The 25286-nt window shown below is 37.6% G+C and overlaps 5 protein-coding genes across 5 annotated transcripts; all 5 read right to left on the minus strand.

Moving 5' to 3' along the window:
- Window positions 1-131: 131 nt before the first annotated feature.
- Window positions 132-3992, minus strand: LOC119020645 (odorant receptor 131-2-like). The gene is made up of 4 exons (XM_037100137.1): window positions 3244-3992; window positions 2983-3123; window positions 1202-1472; window positions 132-1107 (listed from the first exon to the last, which is right to left on the minus strand). The coding sequence occupies exons 1-4, from the start codon at window positions 3387-3389 to the stop codon at window positions 694-696; spliced, it is 972 nt and encodes a 323-aa protein (XP_036956032.1). The 5' UTR covers window positions 3390-3992; the 3' UTR covers window positions 132-693.
- Window positions 3993-4962: 970 nt separating this feature from the next.
- LOC119020646 (odorant receptor 131-2-like) lies at window positions 4963-8252 on the minus strand. Its single transcript, XM_037100138.1, has 4 exons — window positions 7924-8252; window positions 7336-7529; window positions 6572-6987; window positions 4963-5926 (listed from the first exon to the last, which is right to left on the minus strand). The coding sequence occupies exons 1-4, from the start codon at window positions 8124-8126 to the stop codon at window positions 5669-5671; spliced, it is 1071 nt and encodes a 356-aa protein (XP_036956033.1). The 5' UTR covers window positions 8127-8252; the 3' UTR covers window positions 4963-5668.
- Window positions 8253-10677: 2425 nt separating this feature from the next.
- LOC119020647 (odorant receptor 131-2-like) lies at window positions 10678-13009 on the minus strand. Its single transcript, XM_037100140.1, has 2 exons — window positions 12353-13009; window positions 10678-11478 (listed from the first exon to the last, which is right to left on the minus strand). Exons 1-2 carry the CDS (start codon window positions 12485-12487, stop codon window positions 10678-10680), a joined length of 936 nt encoding a protein of 311 aa, XP_036956035.1. The 5' UTR covers window positions 12488-13009.
- A 20-nt stretch (window positions 13010-13029) lies between these two features.
- LOC119021448 (odorant receptor 131-2-like) lies at window positions 13030-17382 on the minus strand. Its single transcript, XM_037101751.1, has 2 exons — window positions 17227-17382; window positions 13030-16278 (listed from the first exon to the last, which is right to left on the minus strand). Exons 1-2 carry the CDS (start codon window positions 17380-17382, stop codon window positions 15457-15459), a joined length of 978 nt encoding a protein of 325 aa, XP_036957646.1. The 3' UTR covers window positions 13030-15456.
- A 2390-nt stretch (window positions 17383-19772) lies between these two features.
- Window positions 19773-20851, minus strand: LOC119021452 (odorant receptor 131-2-like). Its single transcript, XM_037101755.1, has 2 exons — window positions 20699-20851; window positions 19773-20546 (listed from the first exon to the last, which is right to left on the minus strand). Exons 1-2 carry the CDS (start codon window positions 20849-20851, stop codon window positions 19788-19790), a joined length of 912 nt encoding a protein of 303 aa, XP_036957650.1. The 3' UTR covers window positions 19773-19787.
- Between the last annotated feature and the right edge of the window lie 4435 nt (window positions 20852-25286).

Raw genomic sequence — 25286 nt, forward strand, 5'->3', positions numbered from 1 at the left:
AAGCAGCCCTATTCATAATTAGCAAGATCTGTTAAAATATTCCATCCACTTATCTTTGATATATATATATATATATATATATATATATATATATATATATATATTTTTGAATGAAATATTATATTTTCTAAGTTATGAACAGACGAGTTTTTCCATCATTACATTTTGTAATAATTGACACAATTAAGGCAAGGCAAATAAACAACAATCGGACCATTTCTGAATAATTATCAGTATTTGTAGTAGTTAAAAAACTGACTCACTTTTTAACAAACTTCTAAATGGAAAGCAAGATAAACTTACTTCAGTGCCTCACTGGTCTGCCCTATGTTGTGATATGTTGTTGTGAGCACTGAGAGCAACAAGGAAAGATGCTGTTATATAGATTTCTGTGATGCTAATTCAGTGAGATGATGCCATCATAGCCAGGTGGGACTCACTGAGTAGAATGTGTATTTAAACAAAATAAAAATCTGCAGTTACTATTATGGAAAGAAACTTTTACAAACTTTTTCTGACCCACATGTAGCATTTACCTCTTAAACCATGAGGGCCTGAAGGCATCGGAGCAGATTTAAACGCATAAATGTTGATTATTCTCTCACATACATTCCTTTCACTAAACAACTAAATCAATTTGTATTTGCAGCTAATGAACTATAACTTGCAAAATCACTCGCGTTTCAAGGTCATTCAGTGTGAGACCTTTTTGGACCTGCTCTGGGGTCCCATCGGGTTCACCCTCTTCTCTGCAGGATAACAGCTCCAGCAGTAGAGCATCCTGATGTGGCTGCTGAACGTCTTGTCTCTGATGCCGTATATGAGCGGACTGAGCAGACGTGGAAGTATACCGGAAATCAGGTAGGTGGTGAAGAGAATTGTGCTGCGTTTCTCGGGCCAAGCGGTGACTAACATGATGTCGATGAGCGGAGCAATGAAGGAGGACATGCAGATGAGGAGCTGGACTCCGTGCAGCAGGATGGTGTTACGGGCGTTTCTGGCTGAGGCCTGGTTCAAACCTGAGGCCGCCCGGGCAGCGCAGAGGACATTTATGTAGGTGATGAGCACAGTCAGGAAGACGAAGCAAAGCAGAAGACCCTGAGGAAGACATTAAGGCACACAAGCCAAACACTTACACGGCTCCATGGAATAAACAGAAATGGCTGATATCATAAAGGACATGAAAGATTAATAATCAGTATTTCACCTGGACAATTTCCCTGTGTGTCTTGTGGAATGGTGTGCTGAAGATGTTGGACTCATAACAGATGACGTTTCTTGAGAAGCTCGAAAGAGGCTGGGTGGCAACAAGGAAGATGACATCTGTGACGCTGGGCATGAGGGAGACGGCCCAGATCAGTGTGATGAAACCGTAGGTCCGCTGCACGGTGCAGATCTGGACGTGATGAAGAGGTTTGCAAACAGCAATATAACGCTCGAGTGCCATGCCAGCCAGGTTCAGAGGGCTGTTCCTGGGTAAAGACAAATAAAGACACAAAAGATTTGATTTGTTCAGGATTTGTTCAGATTTACATTACAAATACAAATGAAGTGTGGATCTCATTTTTGAACAGACATATTGTACTAGTTAATTACTAGTCAAATTATTTTGCATGTTGGACCTACACACAGCTTGTGTGTGTGTTCAGTTAAATCTACTTCTTTATGATGTCTTTGGAGATGTCGTGTTATCTGTGGACGTTTGTGCTAGGTTGGTGCAGCGGTGTGGGAGTGTCACTCCACAGTCCGTTTATGTGACGTTTTGTGAACCCCCGCCGATCAGTTTGCTGGAAGACGAAGCTGCTATGTTTCATGCTGCTAGCATACTGGACGTGCTAGTCACTGTTTCTCATCAACGTATTAAGAATACCAGTAAAGTCATTACTGTCATCAACCAAACGGTTTTCAGCCGAACTGAAACTTAACGTTACACAAAGAAATGTCTGTTTTCCCTCTGTAGTATTTATCCATGCTAAATAACATGCCCTGCTACTGACCCTTTTTACTCTGGTTATGGTCTCTGGTCATGTCTCTTACACAGTAGTTAAACCATGCTCATCCTACGTTTATCTTCAGCATCCACAGATGTGTTTTAAACTGGTTCACAAAGCCAAACTGAGTGAATACACATGACACATTACATTACACTCAACTGTGACTTCTGCTGGAGTCTGATCTCCAGCTTGTTTGGCCAACGCAACGTGTCCGTCTTAACTTTCATCAAGATCCTGACACCCGAAATAACTAAAACTTATTGTCTCATAATTTTGACTTTCTATCTCCATAATTTCTACCTTGTATCTCATGATTTTGGCCTTTTCTCTCATTATTATGATGTACCATGGGAATATTCTTCACCAAGCTTTGTTTTCACCTCATCCTTTTTTTTAACTGGCAGAAAAGGGCTTCCATATCACAGTTAACCTGATGTAAAGCCTGGCACAGACGGTTGTGCAGTGGGTGATAACAGAGTGAATGCAGCTGGTAGGCTGATTGATATTCAGTTTAAAGCTGCTGCTGTGCATTGTAACTTTGGTCACAATGTTTTTCCCACTGTGAATAATTTTGCCACTCAAAATGACTGAGCAGAAACTCCTGATTGACTTTGTGCACAAAGCCTGGACATGTTATGTCTTGAATAAAAATAGACTAATAGTTTGTTGACACAGTTGCTGCTCTTAGTGACTTGTTTTTAATGTGTAGGTCTGTGAAATGCAGCAGAGTAATAATTTTGCAAATTATGAACATTATTTCCTTTATTGGAGAAATGAAAGTTGAAACTTGGAAGTACAGCATCTACACTTGTACTGGTCTGAAGCAGGTAGTTTTCTGTTATCTGTATCTGAAAAACTCAAAATAGTGCAGCTCAAGCTAAAACATGTACTGTTTCCAGTGGAAATGTCAGATCCAAGAAAACCCCCAAAGCACATATGCAGAAAGGTTGTGTTAACACTTTAAGTTGAACAAATAACACACACCTACTTGTTTGTAGTGGCTAAGATGAGAAGCAGAATGCAGCAGGGAGCCAGTTTCAGGGGAATGGTGTAGGTCATGATCTGCAGCGCCACAGCAATTGTCAGCATGATCATGTCATTGATAACCAAATGTATGTACAGCACATACCTGCAGGAGAGACGGTCAGCAAGGAGAAGATATGACAGGAGAGGTGACAATACTTATGATTTGACTGTAATCATCTTCACATATTTGTTTTAGAGGAAACAGAAATGGTCCTTGTATCACCTTGGGTCTCTCTGGAAGACGTGGCTCTTAAAGTAGGTGTAGACAAAAGTTCCATTGATGAAGTTGATGATGACAGCGATGGCAAATGTGATGAAGTTTTTTAAGAAAGCTTCGCTCAGGCTGTCCAGACGTTTGGTTGAGTTCATATCGCACCTCTTCCTGCTCAGTCCTGAGAAACCACATCTCGGTCAAGATAAAATGGAGAAAAACAGCTGTCTCAGTTATTGTTGAATCAATGAAACCGTCTCAGTTTATCTCAATTAAAATATAGCTATGTGCAGTATCCAAATCACAGAATCCTCAGTTGTTCTGTAAAGGTAAAAGATGTGATGGAAAATCATTGTAATAAAGAAATGTCCTGGCCTACAAATCTAGTTATCCAGATGTAAGAAAACAGTAGAGACACCAACAAATGTCATAACATCAAGATTTTATAGTTTTTCAGTGATCAGATGATCAGTCACACTAATTCTAAATCATATCTGTTAATAGATTGCAATAGATTTCTTTTTCCCACAAAAGAATGAAGTATAATTACACAAGGCTCCAACCAACAATTTTACTGAGCCCAGACTGACATCTTCCAATTTCTTCTTCTTTCCGAGCAACAGTCCAAAACCCAGACTCTGGGTAGCAGCGAAACAGCAAATCCTGATTTATTTTACTGACAATCAATCTGTTGATTATGATCACAATGAATGGATTGTTTAGTCTGTAACATGTAAAAAGAATCACTTAATTTACTTTCATAAATAAGAAGAAAATTCTCACATAATAGAAGACACATTCTTTGAATATGACTGAAACGATGAATTGATTATTAAAGCTGACAATACATTTACTTTTGATTGATGAATTGATTATCCTGAATGAATTGTTGCATCTTTAATGATTAAATATTTAAGATGAATAATTGAAAACTATAAAAAAAAAATCAATTAAGTTGATATTTATTGGATATAAAAAATAGAATAACATTTGAACATGGAAAAAAAACGTATTTCTTATTAGCAGGATCTGTTTAAATATTCCTTCTAGTTATCTCTGATTTGATTAAAATATCACATCTTGTTAGTCAGTTATGAACAGAAGTTTTTCATCATTACATTTTGTAACAACTGACACAATTAAGGCAAAGCACATAAAGATTGTATTAGTATTTGTAGTAGTAGTAATTTAAGAATTGTCTTTGTTTAACAAACTTCTAAATGGAAAGGTAAATTAAGAAAGTTTAACTTACTTCAGTGCTACACTGGTCTGGCCTGTGTTGTGATATGTTGCTAACCATGAGTACTGAGAGAGACAAGAAAAGATGCTGTTATATAGATTTCTGTGATGATAATTCAGTGAGATGATGCCATCATAGACAGATGGGACTCACTGTGGAGGGTAGATTTCTATTTCAGTGTAAAAGTTAGTTCATTATCATAAATCTCTCTTGGTTGGAAAGTTTTTGTGAGTGTTTGTAGCTCCACCAGAAGGACTGCAACTAATGATTATTTTCATTATCAGTCAATCCGCTGACAGTTTTCACTGTTTAGGTTTAATAGTTTAGTATATGTCAAAAAATGTGAGCAATGCTCATCACAGTTTCCCAGAGACCAAATGACACCTTCAGTTTTTCTGCTTTTGTCTTAAAACCCAAAGACTGTTTATTAACTGCTGCAAATGAGCAACAAATCTTTTTGAAAGAAAGCTCTTTCATTGTGAGAATTATTCATTAATTATTTTGAATTAAATGTTTTTCGACTGTGAGCCTGCAACTCACCTCCAGATAGTTAGAACTGAAGAAGCCTCTTGGATGAGATATGAAACAACTTCAACAAACTGAAACACATCCAGTTGCCTAGGATACAGCACTCAGAATTAATAATAAGCAATTATTGTTAACTACTGAATAACTAGTGAAAAGGCAAACAGGTGAACTCATAAACAAGAGATGCACAAGGCCAAAGGTCTTCCTCTTCTTCTGCTTTTGATATCATAGTTATTGTGAATATGGAGAGATCTGTAATTTATTGGTTTTATCAAGCACTGCTTCATTAAAACTTGCACGAAGGGGAATGTATTGCAAACATGGGTTCTGGCTTCAGATACTTTCCACCATGATTACACTGGTTTTCTGTGTGTGGATTTGTGGTATTGGGCCTTTAATGAAGGCTTAGCGGCAAGATTGCAACATCAAAGTTCACACCATGCTTTGTTTAAGGTGCTTTATAAACAGCTGAACAATATTTTGACACATTTGCTCATCCATCTGCACGTCTTTCTTTTTTGATGCAACTGAAATTATTTTAATCTCAGTATAGAAGTTTGCTGTGTTTCTGTAAACAGAAAAGTTTTATAGTTTTTTAGTAAAGAGTCAATAGTAAAGTCAGTAATTCCAGCACTTGTCAAGTCAGTCAGAAGTCCCATTGACTGACTATCATTTGGAAGACAGGTTCACTTTCAGTAACACCGGTCTGACCCTGATGATCCTTTGGTTCCGACAAGCCAGGTATCGGGTCCAGTACTTCCTGAACTGCTCGTCCCGAAAACCATAGATGACAGGACTCATGAAACGGGGGATGATGTAGACAACCAAAAAGAAGATGTAACGAATCTCCAAACTGAAGCGGGGGAAGAGGGAGATGAGAGCAGCCTGAAGGGAAGGAACCACGAATGCAAGCATGCACAGCAGCAACTGAAACAATAGGACAGAAAAAAATGTAGTGGTGAAGATAGAAATAGAAATATTTAATAGAAATAAATAACAGGTAACTTGTGAGTGTCAGGTCGCCCAGGTCTTCAAACATGCACGAATATGGAATTAAACCTTGCAAACAATCAAACAAAATCCTAACATTTAGAAAAACAACAATTAGTTGACAAAAAAATGCATTTACCAACTATTTTGATAATCAGCGTGCAGTTTTTATGCAGCCAATTTATGTGCTATCTATTCAAGTTGAAAAACTTCTTCTCGATCTAAAAATGAAATAGTCAATTATTCAGACATAAATATCAATATCATTTTTCGTTAATGATTTGTTTTTATGTTGTAATTAAAATAACTTAGTGAGACAAAACAAGATGTTGATGAAGGTGTCACCAGTTGTCACCACTTCTCTCAAAGAAGACTTTCTTTAAAAATATTTTCGTCACACCCTGGTGGTGTTATTCTTGACCTATTTGAGGGATGAGCTTTATGTGGAAACTCTGTATTATATATCTCAATAGGCCTTGGTCAAGGTGAACATTTTGCCTTGTTTCATTATAATGATCACAGTTATTTAGGGCCATATCAACCAGCCATAGCTCGAGACGATTTGTGTGTCGAAGCACAAACCTGCACCCCATGAAGCATGACGGTATTCCTCGCTCTGTTCACTGAGGCCAGGCCTGTTGAGGCAGCTCGTGCTGTCAGCATGATCCTGCAGTAGGTGTAGAGCAGCGTCAGAGCTACAAAGGACAGGTACACCCCGTCAAACACACAGTTCTTGTAGTAGATGGAGCGGTGGCGGAAGAGAAGTGGGTGGTCGCAGAAAATGGTGGTGTGGAAGATGCTTAGAGGCTCGTTGACGATGGTGATGAGGAGGTCAGAGACAGGTGGGGTGGCGGTGAGGATGAGGATGACACAGATGAGGAGGAGTGTGCGAGGAACAGTGCACATCTGGCTGTAGTGTAAGGGAAAGCAGATGGAGATGTAGCGCTCCACTGCCATGCCAGCCAGGATGAGTGGGGTGGAGCGGGTGGTGAGGACTGCTGTCATGATCTGGGGGATACACGGGGGGGTTGGTAGTCAGATGTGAGGGGAGTTTTAGGAAGTTCAGAGAGATAATCAGACACAGATTTGTATTCTTGTACATGGTTTGATAGGCATGAGCATGTCAGTTACTATTAGGGTTAAATAGGTGGAACCAGGTGGACACAAAGTGGAACAAATTGTAACTTGCTCATCTCTCTATTGAAAGTAAAATAAACAAACTCTTTTCAAAGCCTTTTCATTTGGGATTTTTTTTAGTTGTTTTTCCCATTATTCCAAACTCATACTGAACCATACTCTTTTGTGTACCGTAGAACTGGCTTTTCCCTAATATTGTGACAAGATACCACATGAAAGGATTTTATCAGAGATGGGTATACATTTAATGTGGTAGGGACTTACCAGAGAGCAGCAGAACGAAGCGTGGATCTTCCTGAAGATGTAGCTGACCACATAGAGAGCTGTTACAAGGCTGAGCTGCAGAGCATCATTGATCACCATGTAGATGAACATGATGTACCGGGGGTTCTCATAGAAGAAACTATGTGTTGAAATGTAAACAAGAACCGAGAAAGACCGTGTCAGTGTGAGTATAGTAAGTTAAAGTAGGGTTGCAACTCAGGACTATTCAAATGATCAATTCATCTGTTAATTTTTTTTTGATCTATTGATGTGGATTTTTATTTATCTAAGGGGAAGTCATCAGTATCTTGTTACATATGTCCGATCAACAGTCCAAATCTAAAATAGGATTTGACTGTTTACTTCCTGTAACATTACTAACACTGGAGAAGGTGGAGCTTCTTGGATCTTTGGTATTTTTGCTTGAAAAGTAACTTAAAATTATCTAAATTGTTGCAGAATAATTTGATGTCGATCATTTTAAATAATTGATGAATAAGGTGCTGTTCAGGGAACTAGCAGTAAGTTTCTACCTGTGCCGTAGGAAGGTGTGCACCATGCTGCCATTGATGATGCTCAGGGCCAGCCATACCAGCATGGCAACTATGTTTTTGGTGAGAGCATTAGAGAAGCTGTCTTTAGGCACTGCTACAGTGCCCCCTGCCAGTGCAGAGCTGGTATTACTTGTCAGCAGGTCCAGAGGGCTGGAGGAGGTGGAGTTGAGTATCAGCAACATCTCCTCCTTACAGTCTGAACGGACACAGACATGAAATCTGTTTTACAGTCAAATACAAACAGCAACAATCTTTTAGGGATGAATTCCACACCAGTTAACTGGATATTGAAAAAAACGATCATCTAGAAAAAGCGAGAAGATTATATCCTCTGCAAGTGACACAATGACATGCAGTATAAGGAACATAGATGAGTATATAAATTGCATGAAAGGCTGAAATTGACAATATTTTCTTATGGAGAAATTGCAATCAAACGACAGCTGTATGCACCTGTTTATTATAAAAAATGAATAGACATTCAAACCTGAACAACCACAGAGATCCCATTAACACTTTGTTAGGAGTTCATTGCTCACTAATGAGACTTCAAAACCTGCAAGAAGATGAAATAAGTATTTAGAAATGAATATGATTAAAAAAAGAAAATGTTTTAGTTTGGTGGTCATGCTCTGATACACACAAATAAAAAACACAGAGAATCTGGATGCTGAATTTTGCCACAACTTTGCAAAACTTATATTTAGAAATATATTCACTATGTATCTCAGCATTCAGAATCTTCTCAAAAAACAATTCATAAAATGAAAATCAAATTCCACAACGTCTTTGACCAAATTACCCGATATCGCTATTGAGACTGTATTGTTGGGATGACTATTTGTGTTCTAACAAAATCTACACCCATAAGACAACTTAACATAGCGTTGTCTGTGATATAATGTTGTATGTTGATGTTTATTAATCTTACGCAAACTTATTTACATATCACAATATTCAAAATCTAAGGCCATGTGGTCTCATATCATGATAGCAAGACGTATATTTTTTACTAATGTCACTCAAATTCACTGAACTTAGACTTACTCCATTTAGCAGCTCATAAATGTTTACGCTGTACACTGCACTGCAAAATCATAGAGGAAGTCACGTTAAAATGAATATCTTGTTTCATTGTTTACGCATCAGATTTACATATTCTACACTTAAGAATCCATAATATCAACACAGTCAGAAAGCTTTAGTATAAATCATGAAACCATTTCAAACTCAAAAGGTAAACAAAGAAGAAAGGAAGGAAAACAAGCATTAATAAAGACAGTAAGTTCACAGATAATAAAGTGAAAGAGCCTCCTCTCACCTGCAGAGTGTCAGTGACAGTGTCAGCAACCTTGTCACGATCATGTTGTCTCATATATAAGGATTTGTATGGATGCCACTGTGTGTCTCTGTGTGTGTATTGATCAAGTTGTTATGGGGATAGAGTGAAGGTCATGATGTCATGGGTCATATAATGGATTCCTGTAATGAGCATTAGGTGACTTATGATTTCTATGACAATAATTAACCCAAATGTGAAGAGTATTTTTATTTGAGTTTAACAGAAGGACAACATGCCATAACTTTAATCAGCATCTGACTATTATGTTTTAGCCACTGATTAAGTAGATGAGCTTGTATGGTAAAGCAGTGTGTCACTTATGTCCTTGTGATTTGAACATGAGTAAATTGCACAATTATTTATTGATAATTAATTCAGAAGTGTTTATGATTAAGGCGAATCTATGGGATACGACATCTAAATTATGCTTTCATTAGTGTATATAACACCAAAATATAAGAACTGTTGTGTTTTCTTTAATTTATGTTGATGCTTTTATATATTTTATATGTTTCTACAGTACACCAGAAAAGACAAACCCTGATTCTAGAGATGCCCTTTAAACTAAGTGTTTTTAGCTGACACTGTCATGAAGTGTGAATGAGCAGGTGTTCAGTTGTGATTTGCCACTAAATCCTACACAGTGGACCTTTAAGAATTTTATTAAACAAGGTTAATGTTCAGTGACAGACATGCATTGAAGCTGTTTTGACACCTGGTGGCATTGTCTTCTATGTCAGACCGAGATGCTGTTAGTGCTGCACCTCTCCTGAGTAACATGATGGTTTGTGTATGATGTCCTTGTCTTTCACATGGTGAAATTTTATTACAGAAATCTTATTACAGTTATCACTCAAAGATTAATTGGCAGAAGTAACAGGATATTGAAGTACAGAACCGCTAAACTCACAATTTATCACACTCCATGTGATATGTCACTGTTGAGTAGATTTTCAACTGATGAAATTTCAGTCAGTGTGTATCAGTGTAACTGAAAAGAATCCAAGGGATTTGTTGTATAAAGATTCCTTGTATTATGGTTCTAGCATCAAAAAATTCCTTGTATTATGGTTCTAGCTTCAAAAAATTCCTTGTATTATGGTTCTAGCTTCAAAAAATTCCTTGTATTATGGTTCTAGCTTCAAAAAATTCCTTGTATTATGGTTCTGGCTTCAAAAAATATCTGCATTTTTTATTGTAGCAAATGAACATACAAAATAGATAAATCCTATTTGTGCTGCCACTTGCCACATTGCCATTTTCATACATTTTATTATGACTCTAGATACAGTTTTTCAGTTACTATGGTCTGCAGCAGGTTTGATTCATCAAACAGTGAGTATATATTGTTCAAACCCTCTTATTATATAATCTGCCACATGCCATCTTTGTCATCCAGGGGCCACTGTCTGCAGTTTGACCCTGCACCTGCCGCCTAGAAGATACATCTTGAGATACTTCCTGAACTTTTTGTCCCTGACGCCGTAGATTATTGGGCTCAAGAAGCGGGGCAGGATGTAGACAATCAAGTAGTTTGCATATCTGATTTCTAGGATTCGGCCGGGGAAGATTAGATGCAGGACAATCTCCACACTAGGGGAGATGTATGAGAGCATACACATGGCCAGCTGGGCCCCATGCAGCAAGATGGTGTTCCTGGCTTTTTGGGCTGATGCCTTCTCTGTGGAGAGCGCTCTGGCTGCAAACAGGATCCTCAAGTAGGTGAAAACCAGAGTCAGAAACACACAGGAGAAGTAGATGATATCAAAGACTTGTCTTTTATACGCCAGGATCGGGTCTTTGAACACATTCTGGCGCAAGCAGAACACACGCTCATGAAAGAAGCTCAGGGACTCTGTTGCCAGCGTCACAAAGAGATCTGTGATATCTGGAGCCACACATATGAACCAAATCAACCCGATCACAATGTAAGTCCTTCTCACTGTGCAGATTTGGGGGTGGCGTAAAGGCTCACAAATGGCAATATAGCGCTCTATGGCCATGCTAGCTAAGTTGACTGGGGTGTTTCTGGTTGTAAAGACAGCCACCAGGATGAAGAAGCAGCAGAAAGAGACGTTAATCTTGTAGAAGATGTAGCTGAGGACAAAAAGTGTGATTGTGACGGTCAGCTGAATGGCATCATTGATCACCATGTGGATGAAGAGGATGTAACGAGGGTCTTCATAAAAATCCTGGTGGAGGAAAAAAGAGTGGAAAATGTAGCGTTACATTTTGTTACAACCAAGGGAAGAGGAAAGGGGGAGCTGGGTCAGGTGATTGGCGGAGGAAAAGTGAGAAGAGAAAAAAGATTGGTCATAAACCACTGCTTAAGTGTTCCATTGAAAATTAAATGCAGTCAGGAGGGAACAAAAGCATAGATAAAGACAACTGATAAAAATCCTTGGAATGCGTAATTAAAACTAATTAAAATGTATTTTTAAAGTTGTTTTATAATTTAAAGGGGACACTTGTGTAGGCAGAATAGTCAAAAACTTGATCAATTTGTCATGTTGATAAGAAATAAAAGACAAAATGAAGCAAGTGTAGTCAACAAATGTCTCCTGAAACAAACAGCCAGGTGATATCTTCAAAGTAAGTACTCTGAGTAACAGTCTAAAGCCTGAAGATATTCAGTTAAAAAAGGCCTTTAGGCTGACAAATGCCACAGTAGATCAACAAAGGAGTTAGACAGTGAGAAAGGTCATGTGGAAATAGTAAGCGAGAGGACTCTTTATACTGAAAACATAAGGGCACAAGATGATCTGATGTACTGCCGTATAGCAGCAAATAAGGTTGTTAAGATACCAGAATTTTAAACTCTGGAACAATACTACTATAAAAAACAATTCTTTATAACTCTTTTGGTATTATAGCAAAAAAAAAAAAAAAAGGAAGATCAAAATAGGATAATGCATTTGTTTGTGCAGTGTTGGTAAAGAAGACATCACTTAACACATGCCAAGACATTTGTAATAATGTTAATATCTGTATATGCTTTTCTTTTTTTCATGGAATCTGTAATTTCCATTCTCACAGTTTATTATACATTATATAGTATCTGTGTACCTGGTGTTTAAAAAAAGTTGCAACCAAGGTGCCGTTGATGTAACTGAGGATGAGCCAGACCAGAACAACAATCAGGTTTTTTACAAACGCAGTGGTGAAGGTATCTCTGATGAGCATGAGCTGATCCAATAACATAGGGATCCAAAGAGAAAGAAATAGAAATTGCTATTAAACACAATGAATCATTCATCTTGCATCACTGTTTCTGTCAGCTGTAACCTTGTTTGAAATGTTGAAAAATCAATCAGGTATAATATTTGATATAAGTTATGTCCAGTTAGATGAATCATATGATACTTGGGACCTTGGAAAGTATTTTGTCATATGTTGATGAAAATGACACATCAACTCATATAGCTCCTGTTCATGGACAAACATTTCTGTGACTGTCAGCTAAAATGTTAGAGCCGTTAAAGATTGTTAACAGTAGGGTTTGATGATTATTATCATAATGTATCAAACATATATAATTTTAAATGTGGTCACAAATAAGAAAAAACAAAATGTTATCTTTAAGTATTAATGGTCACATATGTGTATATGGTGAAATATGTGTATTGTTAAACAGAAAACATATTACAGCATACTTTATGATAATTGCAATGAAAACATTTACTCCCCAATGAAGCCTTAGAAACTTGCAGGATAATAATAAATTATTTCTTCACCAGACCTGAAAAGGAAATGTCATGTTGACTCCGGGACCCACTGATGAGCTCATACTTCACTGAGACCTGAGAGAGAACACTAACAAGCCAGAAAATACCAGCTGACAAATGTAAAGAAATGCAACAAAGCCGCAACCTATTTATACACTTTAAATTCAGCAAAGTCTATTTACACTTTCTCAAAATGTTGTTAAATTGAATGCAGCATTTTTATGATTCATGCACAGTATTTTGACAACGCATTTGAAATTACTCAGTTTTTATTTTGGACCTTTTTGTTTTTTAGAAAATCAAACAATAGTAATGATAATAATAAAAATATTTCAGCTAAAATGCTGTTGATTTAATGTAATTACAAACAAACGACCTGAAGCTTAAGACAGTTTGTGAATCTGACACCGAAGTTCATCATGTGTGAATAAAGTCAACTTCAAATTAAATTTCATAACACAAAGCAATTTGCCATTACTCTCCTTTCACCTTAGGCCTGATTTATTTTCTCCCCCTCTACCTTATCAACCCATATATCATCCTAAAACATATATTAGTTTAGATTATTTGTTTTAACAGAGACTGGTGTATAAAGCTTCTACATTTGTACATGATGGCATTATTTATCTCCAGCAGCCAAACTCAGAGTGATAGAACACATGTAAAATGAATCACAAATGATCATTATGTTGTAATGTTTTTGTAAACACAAACACATATTTATCTAATATAAAAATGCAAGATTAGATTTAAATTGAGGTAATTTAGGCTTTCTTTTAAAATGGAGATATTTAGATGAAATAACTACAAATAGGCAAACAAACTCAAACTGTAATATTGCCTGACAGAGCTGAATGTTAAAGACTTAAGTCATAAGCTACCTCACCACCACCTCCATCCTATTCCACCTACCTGAGTCCAGGTCAGACACAGAGGAGGCATGCAGGTTGACAGATGAGCCTTTATAAACACTTTCAAACAGGTCTTAATTGATTTTCATCTTCTTCCTCAGTGTTTATCAGAGAAGAGAAAAACAAAGATGATTATGATGACTGACATCATATTTGATGAGATTAAAGCATTGTTTTTACATTTTATAACTAGAAGCACCAGTGAGGCGAGCAAGAATGCCCTTTTGATGATTGATTTATGATTTTGTTTTTTAAAATCATCGTCGTATGTCATGTGAAACACCAGAACCCTGATGCCTGTTACTCTGATTCACTGGATCACTTAAAAAACTTCTGAAAAGACTCAATGTTTTATGCAGTAAAGTCTGAATCACAAGAAATCTAATAATGGACTGGGGATGGGTACTGTTTTTATCGGTATTTAAATGTCTCTGTCATAATTAAAAACCTAACCAGTTAAATCATTGACTTCTAAAGATAAGATATCATGAGTCATAATTTACAGAAACAATGCACATCACATGTAGGTCAGTCTTTCAAGGTTTTCATTCAGTAACATCTGGTTATACTGCATAGAAATCCAGTAAATAAAATACCTTTTTAAGTAAATTGCTACATTTAGCTTTTCTTGCTAATCAACCTAGTGCTATAAGAATAAATATTATAGAAAACTTAAAGATGTATATGTGCTGCCCTCTCCTGGCACACTACGTCTTCATGGTGGTGGTTGTATTTAAAACTGATCAGGAATTTTGAGTTTGTGTTTTGACCCCTTGAGCTTCCTTTGGTAGTTCAGGTTTGATGCAAGAGCAGCAGATTGATTTAATTATGTGAAGTCAGCCATTGTAATTTTGTTTCCACTTTTGATGAAATACTTTATATACCTGTAAATATGCTGATGATGATATTAGGGAGTAAAACATAACAACAAGGTCCAACTTTTCTTCTCTTGGCTAGAAGCAGAGAACAGCAGAATTACCATTAAAATTAAATGTCACTCTGTGTTTAGAAATACTCACTTTTTTCTGTTCACATCAGGCACAGGTGATCAGAAAATAAGGATTGAATCCCTTTCAAATATTCAGAATCAATATGTATTGATGTGTTTTGTTTTTTTTTTTTTTTTTTACAAAATCAGTATGTGTGGATATTTATGTGTGTGTGTATACATTATGTAAAACTGTGTGTATATGGATGGATAGATGTGTATATATGTATATGCATATATGTTTGTGTGTGTGTGTGTGTGTATTTGTATTTTTTGTAGCAGTAGATTATGCCATGATGGTTTTAAAGCATCAGATATTTTATACAAAATATATGTCACATCTTGCCATTTTTTGAGTGACCATTTTTTTGAAGAACCCTTAAAAAAAAGAAAAGAAAATATATATCAACATATTAATATCTAGCAATCAGGTATTTATTGGAATTTATTTGTTCTTGAAATATTATTGCCTCAAAATAAACAACAAAGAGCAGCTGTTTCATAATTCACATGTGTTTGCCAGAATGTGACTGGAAACTGAGGAACTCAGTGCAGTTTCATAGTAGACCTCATTTGTGACATGGGGACACTTTCTGGGTGGTTGCTCATGCTCCACTTACAAAGTAGGTACCTTCCTACATGTCTCCTGAAGGTGTTGTCTCGCAGTCCATACACAATCGGACTAACAAACCGTGGCAGGATCTGGACAATGACATAGCTTGTAAAGCGTACAGCCGGGCTTTGATTTGGCAATACGTAGAGCAGACCTTTTTCAAACATGGGTCCCACGTAAGTGAGCATACATAACAGCATCTGGAAACTGTGGAGGAGAATAGTGTTTCTGGCTTTTGTAATGTTGACAGCCGCTCCCTTGGCAGCAAACACAATCCTGAAGTAAGTGTAGAAGAGCGTGAACCAGACCAGGGAAAAACAAACATAGTGTGAAGCATCTCTTTTCCTCAGACTGTAAGTGCTTCGGAACACGAAATCTCTGGCACAAAACAATCTAGAGTGAAAAAACTGCAGTGGCTCTGTAGCCAGAAGGATGAACAGATCTGGGAGGATAGAGAGTGAACTCGCAGCCCAGATCAAACCAATCAGGATGTAGGTTTTCTTGACAGTACAGATCTGTCCATGATGGAGGGGGATACAGATGGCGATGTAACACTCGATTGCCATGCCAGCCAGATTGAATGGTGTGTTGAGGGTGGTGGTAATGGTAATGATCAGCAGGATGAGGCAGAGGGACGCATTCATTTTGTACAGGGCGTAGCTGATGATGTGAAGGAGGGTTGACAGGATCAGCTGCATCATGTCATTTATCACCAGGTGGATGAACAGAATGTAACGAGGGTTTGAATAAAAGATCTGAACAAGATAAAATTAGTGTTAGTAGAATAGTATTAGAATTCTAGATGTAGATGATTTCTGATGATGACTTGTATTTTGATGCTTTGATTTTTACACTTTGTTGCAGCAAAAGAGCAATAAAGTAAACATTAAACTACATATTCAGCTGCTACTTCCTCACAAATCAACATACCTGACATATTATGAAATATTTAATTACTTCCAAATTATTGTAACCGATTTACCCCAAATAAAGAACATAAATGAAAACTACTCTTTTTCAGGTCTTTAAATAAAGAGTACATGTTAAATCTGTTCATGTCCAGCTCATATGATAAGTGAAAAAAATCACAGATTTACAGATGTGTTTCCACTGAATTTGACTGACATATGCATAAATAAAACATAAACCATTTAATGCAGGGACCAATTCACATGAATATTATAGTAGTAGTGAATATACCAAATAGTAAATCAAAGTTAAAACTATCCCAAACTTTTTCCAGCTGTAGCATCAGCTTACACATTAATGCATTATTAATTATAAACCAGTAATACATTTTTTAATCTGAAATTAGCCTTACTGCACAACAGGTACCTTTCCTTTTGGTACTTGATGTTATATTTTCACTTTAGTAAGATTTTTTATTTATGATATTTTACTTGTCATAGTGTTTGTACCCTGTTATAAAACTACTAAAACCCCCAGAATAAACATTTATGTGGCATGAAGCATAATTTACTCATTGTCTAGTTATAATCTCTTTTTATGGATTTATTTAAACTGTGAAAACAATGTACACAATTAAAAAAAAATCTTTAAAGTTAATGTTTAATGCTGAGAGCTAAAGAGGAAGATTTGAAGACGATGGAAAAGAGATTTAGACATGTTTTAACTGCCTTTTTCTTCTGGTCCCAATTCCCCTTTGGTGCTTGCACACATATACTAATAAAAGAATATCACACCTGGTGCTCTCTGAATGTGCGGACCAGAGTACCATTGATGTAGTTAATGGAGATGCAGAGGGCTGTGACGATCACATTCTTGGTCACAGCTGTGATGAACGTGTCTCGCTGATTCCCAGTTACAGTTGAGGTTCCATTGACAGATGAAAAATTCATGTCTAAAATGGCTTGATGCTGTCTGAAATAAGCACAGATCATATTCTAGATTATTGTGTCAAGTGTCTAGATAGAAGTAATGAATATAATTTTTTTTTTTAATGAAAACTCTGAAAATCTGACTATAACAAATGTTCTGTGGAATGAATTGTTCGGCCTCAATCTAATATTTCTTTAAAACACAGTTCACATGTTCTTTGTGTTTGTATGCATTTGTGTAAGTATGTCCCAAACTCTTGCATTTATTCTAAATCTCCATAAGTTATTTCAGTGTTGGAACCAGTGTCGGCTTTGTCTGAGATACTAATTGAGCATAATCCCCTCAGAGGAAGCACCTTTGTCCTGGAAAAGCACAGAAAATACTCACTACACTCACTTTATCTGTACCCAGAGTGACAGAAACAGCAATTCAGCTACATGTAAGTCATAGAAACATAACAATGCTAGATAAAACATGTTACACACAGGAATATAAGACAGTGATAAACACATAACAGTAACCTGCAGTTCATACATTACTAGTCCAATGCAATAAGAAAGCAGTAAGCATGACTGTACCTTCCCAGCAGCACGTTCCACAAGACCAGTCGGTTGTGGTTGTTGAAGAGTTTATATATGTTGACTGAAGACATTTGGGATTAGGTTGGCACATTTGGTCTGTGTGTACATGCTATTGTGTATGTTTTTTTAAGGAATAGTTTCGGAAATTTGATATACACTGATATACTTTATTTTCAGTGTCTGTCACATTATTAGTATTTCTAACTTCTATATATTACCTGGACAAATAATGATATTTGACAACATCTTTCATACCACAGAAAATAATTGAAACAGAATTTAAGGCACAACATTTTAGAAATGTAGAATAGTTAACTAGGTCTGAGTACTTTGTGTTGAGAACAACAAAATCTAAGTTAATTGACCTCTGGTCAACAGATCCTTCTTGTTCCATCACTCCATCAAATTGTAAAAATCTGCTCCAACATTTAAAACTGATTTGCTGTCAAAACATGCCTACAATGACCATGGTCATTTTTTAATGAAAACTAGCTTTGCTAAACTTACTTTGCAAAGCATTTACTACAATGGCCTATTTCAAAATAAAAGTCGACACCAGCTAAATGTTTTTAATTTGAAGTTGCAGCCCTACAAAATGTTTGGTGCATTTGTAGTACATTAACACAGCGTTCTTTTATTTTTGAAAGGCAACCTACGCAACCCCGACTGGCTTGTAATTCCGGGACATGCTGATTATTTTTTTGTCCGCCTGCTTCCACCTGTAGCAAAGTGAAAACCATTAATGCATCATGGCTCCACAGGACAATTCACTCACTATTGTTAATGTTTGTTTAGGTATAGACTGCAAAACAATTTAGTAAAAGTGATAGTTGCGGTCTTTTGATGTGAGATTGAATGAGGTACTTATCCCAGTACAGTGCAGTAGATGACAGTCAGCTCTGCCCCTGTGTGGAGAAGCAGCACATAGCACTGAAAGGGAAGCAAAGCATTGCACTGCTGAACAGCTTCGACAGCAAGATGTATTTTAGCTACCAAAAACAAGGCACAGCTAAAAATCTGTATCTGTTTAACTGTACGCTAGATTTTAAACATTTCAGACAGCCTTTTCCATTGGTACTACATTCCTTCAACCGAATAATGTCTGTGTTCTTTGGATTCCTCAGCCGCAGATTAGCTGTTGAGCTGGGCTTTTAGCATCTGTCTGATGGCAATGAGAAGGCATCAAAAATGTTCAAAAAATAGTGTGTACCTTAAAGTGGACACTGACTTTTTTTGTTTTTTATATATATTTTTGGCCTTTTCGATAGTACAGCTGAAGAGTGTGACAGAAAACAGGGTAAGAGAGGGGGAGTGAGACACAGCAGGGGGACCCGAGCCGGGAGTCGAACCCGCGTCCACTGCATAGCCTTGGCACATGGGTCATGCGTGCTACCAATCGAGCTAAGCGGCACCCCTGTGGACACTGACATTAACTTACTTTGCGAAACAGGAAACCGTGTTCACCAAAAGTTAATTTGTGGCTTTATAAAATTGTCCTCCTCCTCTGCACCCGATGGACAGCAGTTATGGTTACTTATTTTTACAAAATATGAATGCAGTGTGTTTTTAAAGCATCGTGTTATTTGATCTGTGCCAGTTCACGAAAATTAAATGAAATTGTCTTTCATACTAGTTTGTGGTTTCACACATTTATGAAAATAACACTTAATAAAGAATCTTAATTAAAAAAAAAAAAATAAAATCACTGCTAATTATTAGTGTTTTCAGAGTAGAAATGGATCATGAGAATTTATTTTTGTGTTTGGAACATTATTGGGATGTAAACAAAACTGTAACTCAATGTTCATGTTAGAGAAATCAGTTTGAAACATGATATTCACCATCTATAAGTATACAAGTCTGTATTGTTGCAGGAACTTTCTGAATGTCTTGTCTCGTAGACCATAAATTACTGGACTGATCAGCCGAGGCAGGACGTGAATAAGTATTGAGACAGTAAAGCGAATAGCCAGTACCCCTCTTGGGAACAAGTATGTGAGACCCTCTATTGTGAGACCGTAAACGTAGGTGAGCATACATAAAATCAGCTGGAAGCCATGGAGGAGGACAGTGTTCCTTGCTTTTCTTACATCTGCAGCAGCTGCCTTTGCAGCAAAAATGATCCTGAAGTATGTGTAGAAAAGAGTTATCCAAACAATGACCATTAACATTATGTTGGAAATATTGCTCTTCTCTGTGAGACTGGGGTGTCTGAAAACATTTTTGGGAAGACAAAACACTCTAGAATGTAGGAATTCCATGGATTCTGTTGCCAGTGTGAAAAATAAATCTGTTAGGACTGACAGTGTTCCTATAACCCACGTGAGGCCAATCACAACATACGCTTTCTTTACTGTACAGATCTGGGTGTGGCGTAGAGGGAAGCATATTGCAATGTAACACTCTATTGCCATAGCAGCTAGTGTTACAGGATTGTTTAAATTTGCAGGAATAGTAATCATCAGCAAAAACATACAGAAGGAGACATTAAGGGTAAACACAATGTAACTCAGGACTTGAATAAGGGTGAACAAGGTCAGCAGGATAATATCATTGATTACCAGATGGATGTACAGGATGTATCGAGGGTTCATATTTAGAACCTGCAGGTAAAACAGAATTGATTAGGATATAAGAGGAAAAGAAGAGAAACAGTGCGACTGACTATATGAGAGTACAGTATATGATATGAAGTAAGTGTATACTCAGCATAATGATATGTGGGCACAATTCATTTCCATAAATCAATTCAGACCTGATGTTTCCTGAATGTGTGTACCAGGACACCATTGACGTAGTTGATGGAGATGCAGAGAACCACTGTGATCACATTCTTGATTATAGCTATGTTCAAGCTGTCCCGATAGACAACTGCTGTGGCATTCCTGTCAGTATTTGAAAGGCTCATGAGTCAACTGACAGGGTCCTTGAAACCTGTGTGACCAGAGACAGATGTGGGTTAAGGCAGTAGTATATGTTAAGAGAACAAGATTGATCAGTTTTTGTTTTTTTTGACTAAAATCATCTGTAAACGGAGACTTCCTGAACGAATTATATATATACTTACATACATACATCCATACCATCCCTTACACGGAGTTCTTATTAATAACACGTCAAGCCTCAGTTAGTCTATGTTGGATTGTTATTGTTTTTTGAATGATATTTACTCAAGAAATCGCCACGAGTCGATGCCACTTTCAAAAATCTAATGACAGATAATTTCATCAGATTCTTTTCATCAGTGCAATCAAATTCTCTTCAGAGAAGACACTTTGACATATCACAGTAAGAAAATCAGCTGTAAATAACAAAATAAAAGATGACTGAATGTCATTTAGCTGATTCAGTGTCAGAATCCTGGTATTGCACATGCTGGCTCATTGTCATAACATAATGGGACACATGAATAAAACAAAGCCATCATTAAAGTCAATACTAAAACTTAATTTGGTTTTCTTCAAGGTTTTCTTCAACAAACAACCTTTTCTGAGTAAAACATTATATTATTTACATCATCCAGTCAGTCATCCCAGTGAGCCAGCATGCAAAAGAACAGTACCGTGAAATGAGGCAGCAAAATGTTCAAACCAAATTAGTTAGAAACCTTGTAACAGTTAACAGTTCTGTATCCATCAGTATTCAGAGAATCAGTGTAAAAATCTACCGCACAAGATGAGCCACAACCACAATATAAGGGTAAAACAGAAATGTCTACAATACTGTATTTGTCTTGTAATACACAAAGAATAACACAGAATATGTTCTCACCTTGACAGTAGTGGTATAAGTGAATCATACATACACTACAAGTGAGATGTGAGTGAATGACTTACTATATAGTAGTCCAGGACAAATGTCTTGGGATCAAGAACGGTCACGGCCCTGTGTGTTTGTGAGGTGGCAGATTATGTGCAGTGTGCATCGTCAGTTCATATTTTCAGTTACATTTGTTTTAGGTTTTTGCTGTTAACTTTTAATGTTTAAAATTTCATATATTTTACCTTTATTTTTCCCAAATATTCAATATGTGTATAAATACGTTTGTGTGTGTGTGTGTGTATTTTCATGTATACATATCCTTACACATATGTTTGTATATATTTGTATACACAGGCACATATCCAACCCTACACATACACATGTATATTCACACACACACGCACACGCACACGCACACACACACACACACACACACACACACCCATATATATATCTATGTGTGTATACGTGTGTGTGTAATATATATGTAGCAGATTTAACTTCTACGTCAGGAGCAGTTCATGGGCACAGGCTTAATTTCAGACTCATGCTGACCACTATTTGGGACTATGGTCCCTCACCGTAAAATGTCTGTATTCCTCAGATTTGTCAGCCGCAGATCAGCTGTTTTGTCAGGACTTTAGGGATCTGTCTGATGACAATGAAAACCACGAAAGATATTCCAAAAACAGTTTACGCCTTAAAACAGACACTGATGTTGACTAACCATAGGATATGGCAAACTGTGGTCTCCTGAGATAAAGACCAACCTTTTGTCTGTGTTTTTAAAGTACACTGCTCACAAAAATTAAAGGGACACTTTTTTTATTGGGCCTGGCATGAAATCAGTTAAACCTGTCTGATCATTTTCTGGTTGGTTAAGCAGCTGAGGGCATCGTTAATCACTTTCAGCTGTATTGGTGTTCATGGAATTAACAACAGGTGCACCACAGTGGCAACAATTAGAAAACCCTCAAAACAGGACTGGTTTTACATGTGGAGGTCATTTCAAGTTTCTCCCTCTTGATCTTTTTTGGCGGATTTTTCACTCATGCTGGTTTTGGCTTGAGTAATTATCTCTACTGGCAGTATGAGGCGATTCCTTAACCCTACAGAAGTTGCACAGGTTGTCCAACTTCTCCAGGATGGCACATCCACACGTGCTGCAGCAAGAAGGTTTAATGTGTCTCCCAGCACAATCTCCAGAACATGGAGGAGATTTCAGGAGACTGGTGGTTATTCTCGGAGAGCTGGACAGGGCCGTAGAAGGTCCTCAAGCCATCAGCAAGACCGATACCTGCACCTTTGTGCAAGGCGGAACAGGCTGAGCACTGCTCGTGCCCTACAGAATGACCTCCAGAGGGCCACTGGTGTGAATGTCTCTACCCAAACAATCAGGAACAGACTTCATGAAGGTGGCCTGAGGGCCCGACGTCCTGTAGTGGGCCCTGTGCTCACTGCCCAGCACCGTGGAGCTCGACTGGCATTTGCTGAAGAACACCAGAATTGGCAAGTCCGCCACTGGCGCCCTGTACTTTTCACAGACGAGAGCAGGTTCACCCTGAGCATCTGTGATAGACGTGAAAGAGTCTGGAGAAGACAAGGAGAACGTTATGCTGCCTGCAACGTCGTTCAACATGACAGGTTTGGTGGTGGGTCAGTGATAGTCTGGGGAGGCATATCCATGGAGGGACGCACAGACCTCTACTGCCTAGGAAATGGTTCTCTGACTGCCATAAGGTATCGAGATGAAATCCTTCAACCCATTGTCAGACCCTACGCTGGTGCAGTAGGTCCTGGTTTCCTCCTAATGCACGACAATGCCCGGCCTCATGTGGCAAGAGTATGCAGGCAGTACCTGGAGGATGAAGGAATTGAAACAATTGAATGGCCTTCACGATCCCCTGACTTAAACCCAATAGAACATCTGTGGGACATTATGTTTTGGTCCATTAGGCGCCGCCAGGTTGCTCCTCAGACTGTACAACAGCTCAGGGATGCCCTCACACAGATCTGGGAGGAAATGCCACAAGAAACCATCCGTCGTCTCATTAGGAGCATGCCGCGACATTGTCAAGCATGCATACAAGCTTGTGGGGGCCACACAAGATACTGAAAAGCATTTTGAGTTGCAGAAATTAAGTTTTTGAAAAAATGGACTAGCCTGCCACATCTTCATTTCACTCTGATTTTAGGGTGTCTACACAATTGAGCCCTCTGTAGGCTGAAAACTTTTATTTCCATTAAAAGACTTGGCATCCTTTTGTTCCTAAGACATTGCCCTGTCGTTATTTGTATAGATATCCAACTTCATATTGAGATCTGATGTATCTAATGTGTTTCTTTAAAGTGCTCCTTTAATTTTTGTGAGCAGTGTATAATCCTCTTTCTTTGCACCCGATGGACAAGAGTTCTAGTTACTTTGGCTTTGAGAGGCCTATGTCAGTTGGACAGCAATGTTGATCATTTTGGGAAATTCGTTTGTCTGTCTTATTATGCATGAAATGAGCAGAAAGAAATGCAGCACACGCTCCAATTCCCAAACAACCTGCCTTTTATCTGTAGGTATGTATGGGGATCAGGTGCTCCAGCAGCTGGACTAACAGCTGCCTCAGTTCTTTAACACAATGCAATTAAAAAGAATGGAATGGTTCATGTTACACAATAATTTACTAGCCACAAAAGCAATAACAGAGAACCCAAGCAGGGATCATTTGGAGATGAGTAAACACAGAGGGTAGATTTCCTAGCTGTTAGACTTTTCTAATTTGCCTTGTGGCTCTACAATGGTTTATCAAACTGCAGATGAATAGCTAAAGCTGTTGCCTGTGTGTTTCTGGGATTTTTTTACTTGCAGTCCAATCTTGTTTAATCCTTTTTGAATGTAAGGTTTTACATATTTTGATAGAAAATTCTATTCTTTTTTACTGCTGTGATATCAAAGAAGTCCGTAAAATGACATTTTTAAATGCAATGCTAATGCCAATGAACACATCACTCTGGTCTGAGCCCTTCTTTTTTCATCTAATAAGTCATTCTGTTAAAATAATAAATATATGAATCCAATGTGTTTTAGATCATCACTTTATTTGATCTCAACAAACCATTCACGAAAACTTAAATAAACTAAACTTTGGTTCAAGAGGCCCTCTTACTGTTCGCCCAGTTCCCAGCATCTTATTTCCTCACACTCTGCCTTTTTTGTGCGGTCGTTCCGAGTGCTTCACTTAAGAAGAGATCTCAACTTTTTAGAAATGTACTGGTGACCTCACCGTTGCTCTTTTCTTGTACTGTCCTAGGCGATATATATTCACCATATTTTTCTCTCCTGTGGATCATGTCATGCAACTACATGACAATGATCTGAAAAGACTGCTATGTGGACACGGGCTCTTGAGGCTTTCTCTTGTCTTTTATACTAGTTAGTGGTTTCTCACAGTGGTTTCTCACAGTGGTTTCTCACATGAAAATAACACATAATATAGAATTAATCAATTTTTTTAATTGATAATGATTAATGAGTGAGCTCAGAGTAAAAATGCATGATGAGAATTTATTTTTGTACATTGTGAACATTATTG

The sequence above is a fragment of the Acanthopagrus latus genome, chromosome 6 (genome assembly GCF_904848185.1).
Source record: "Acanthopagrus latus isolate v.2019 chromosome 6, fAcaLat1.1, whole genome shotgun sequence".
In the NCBI taxonomy this organism is placed as follows: domain Eukaryota; kingdom Metazoa; phylum Chordata; class Actinopteri; order Spariformes; family Sparidae; genus Acanthopagrus; species Acanthopagrus latus.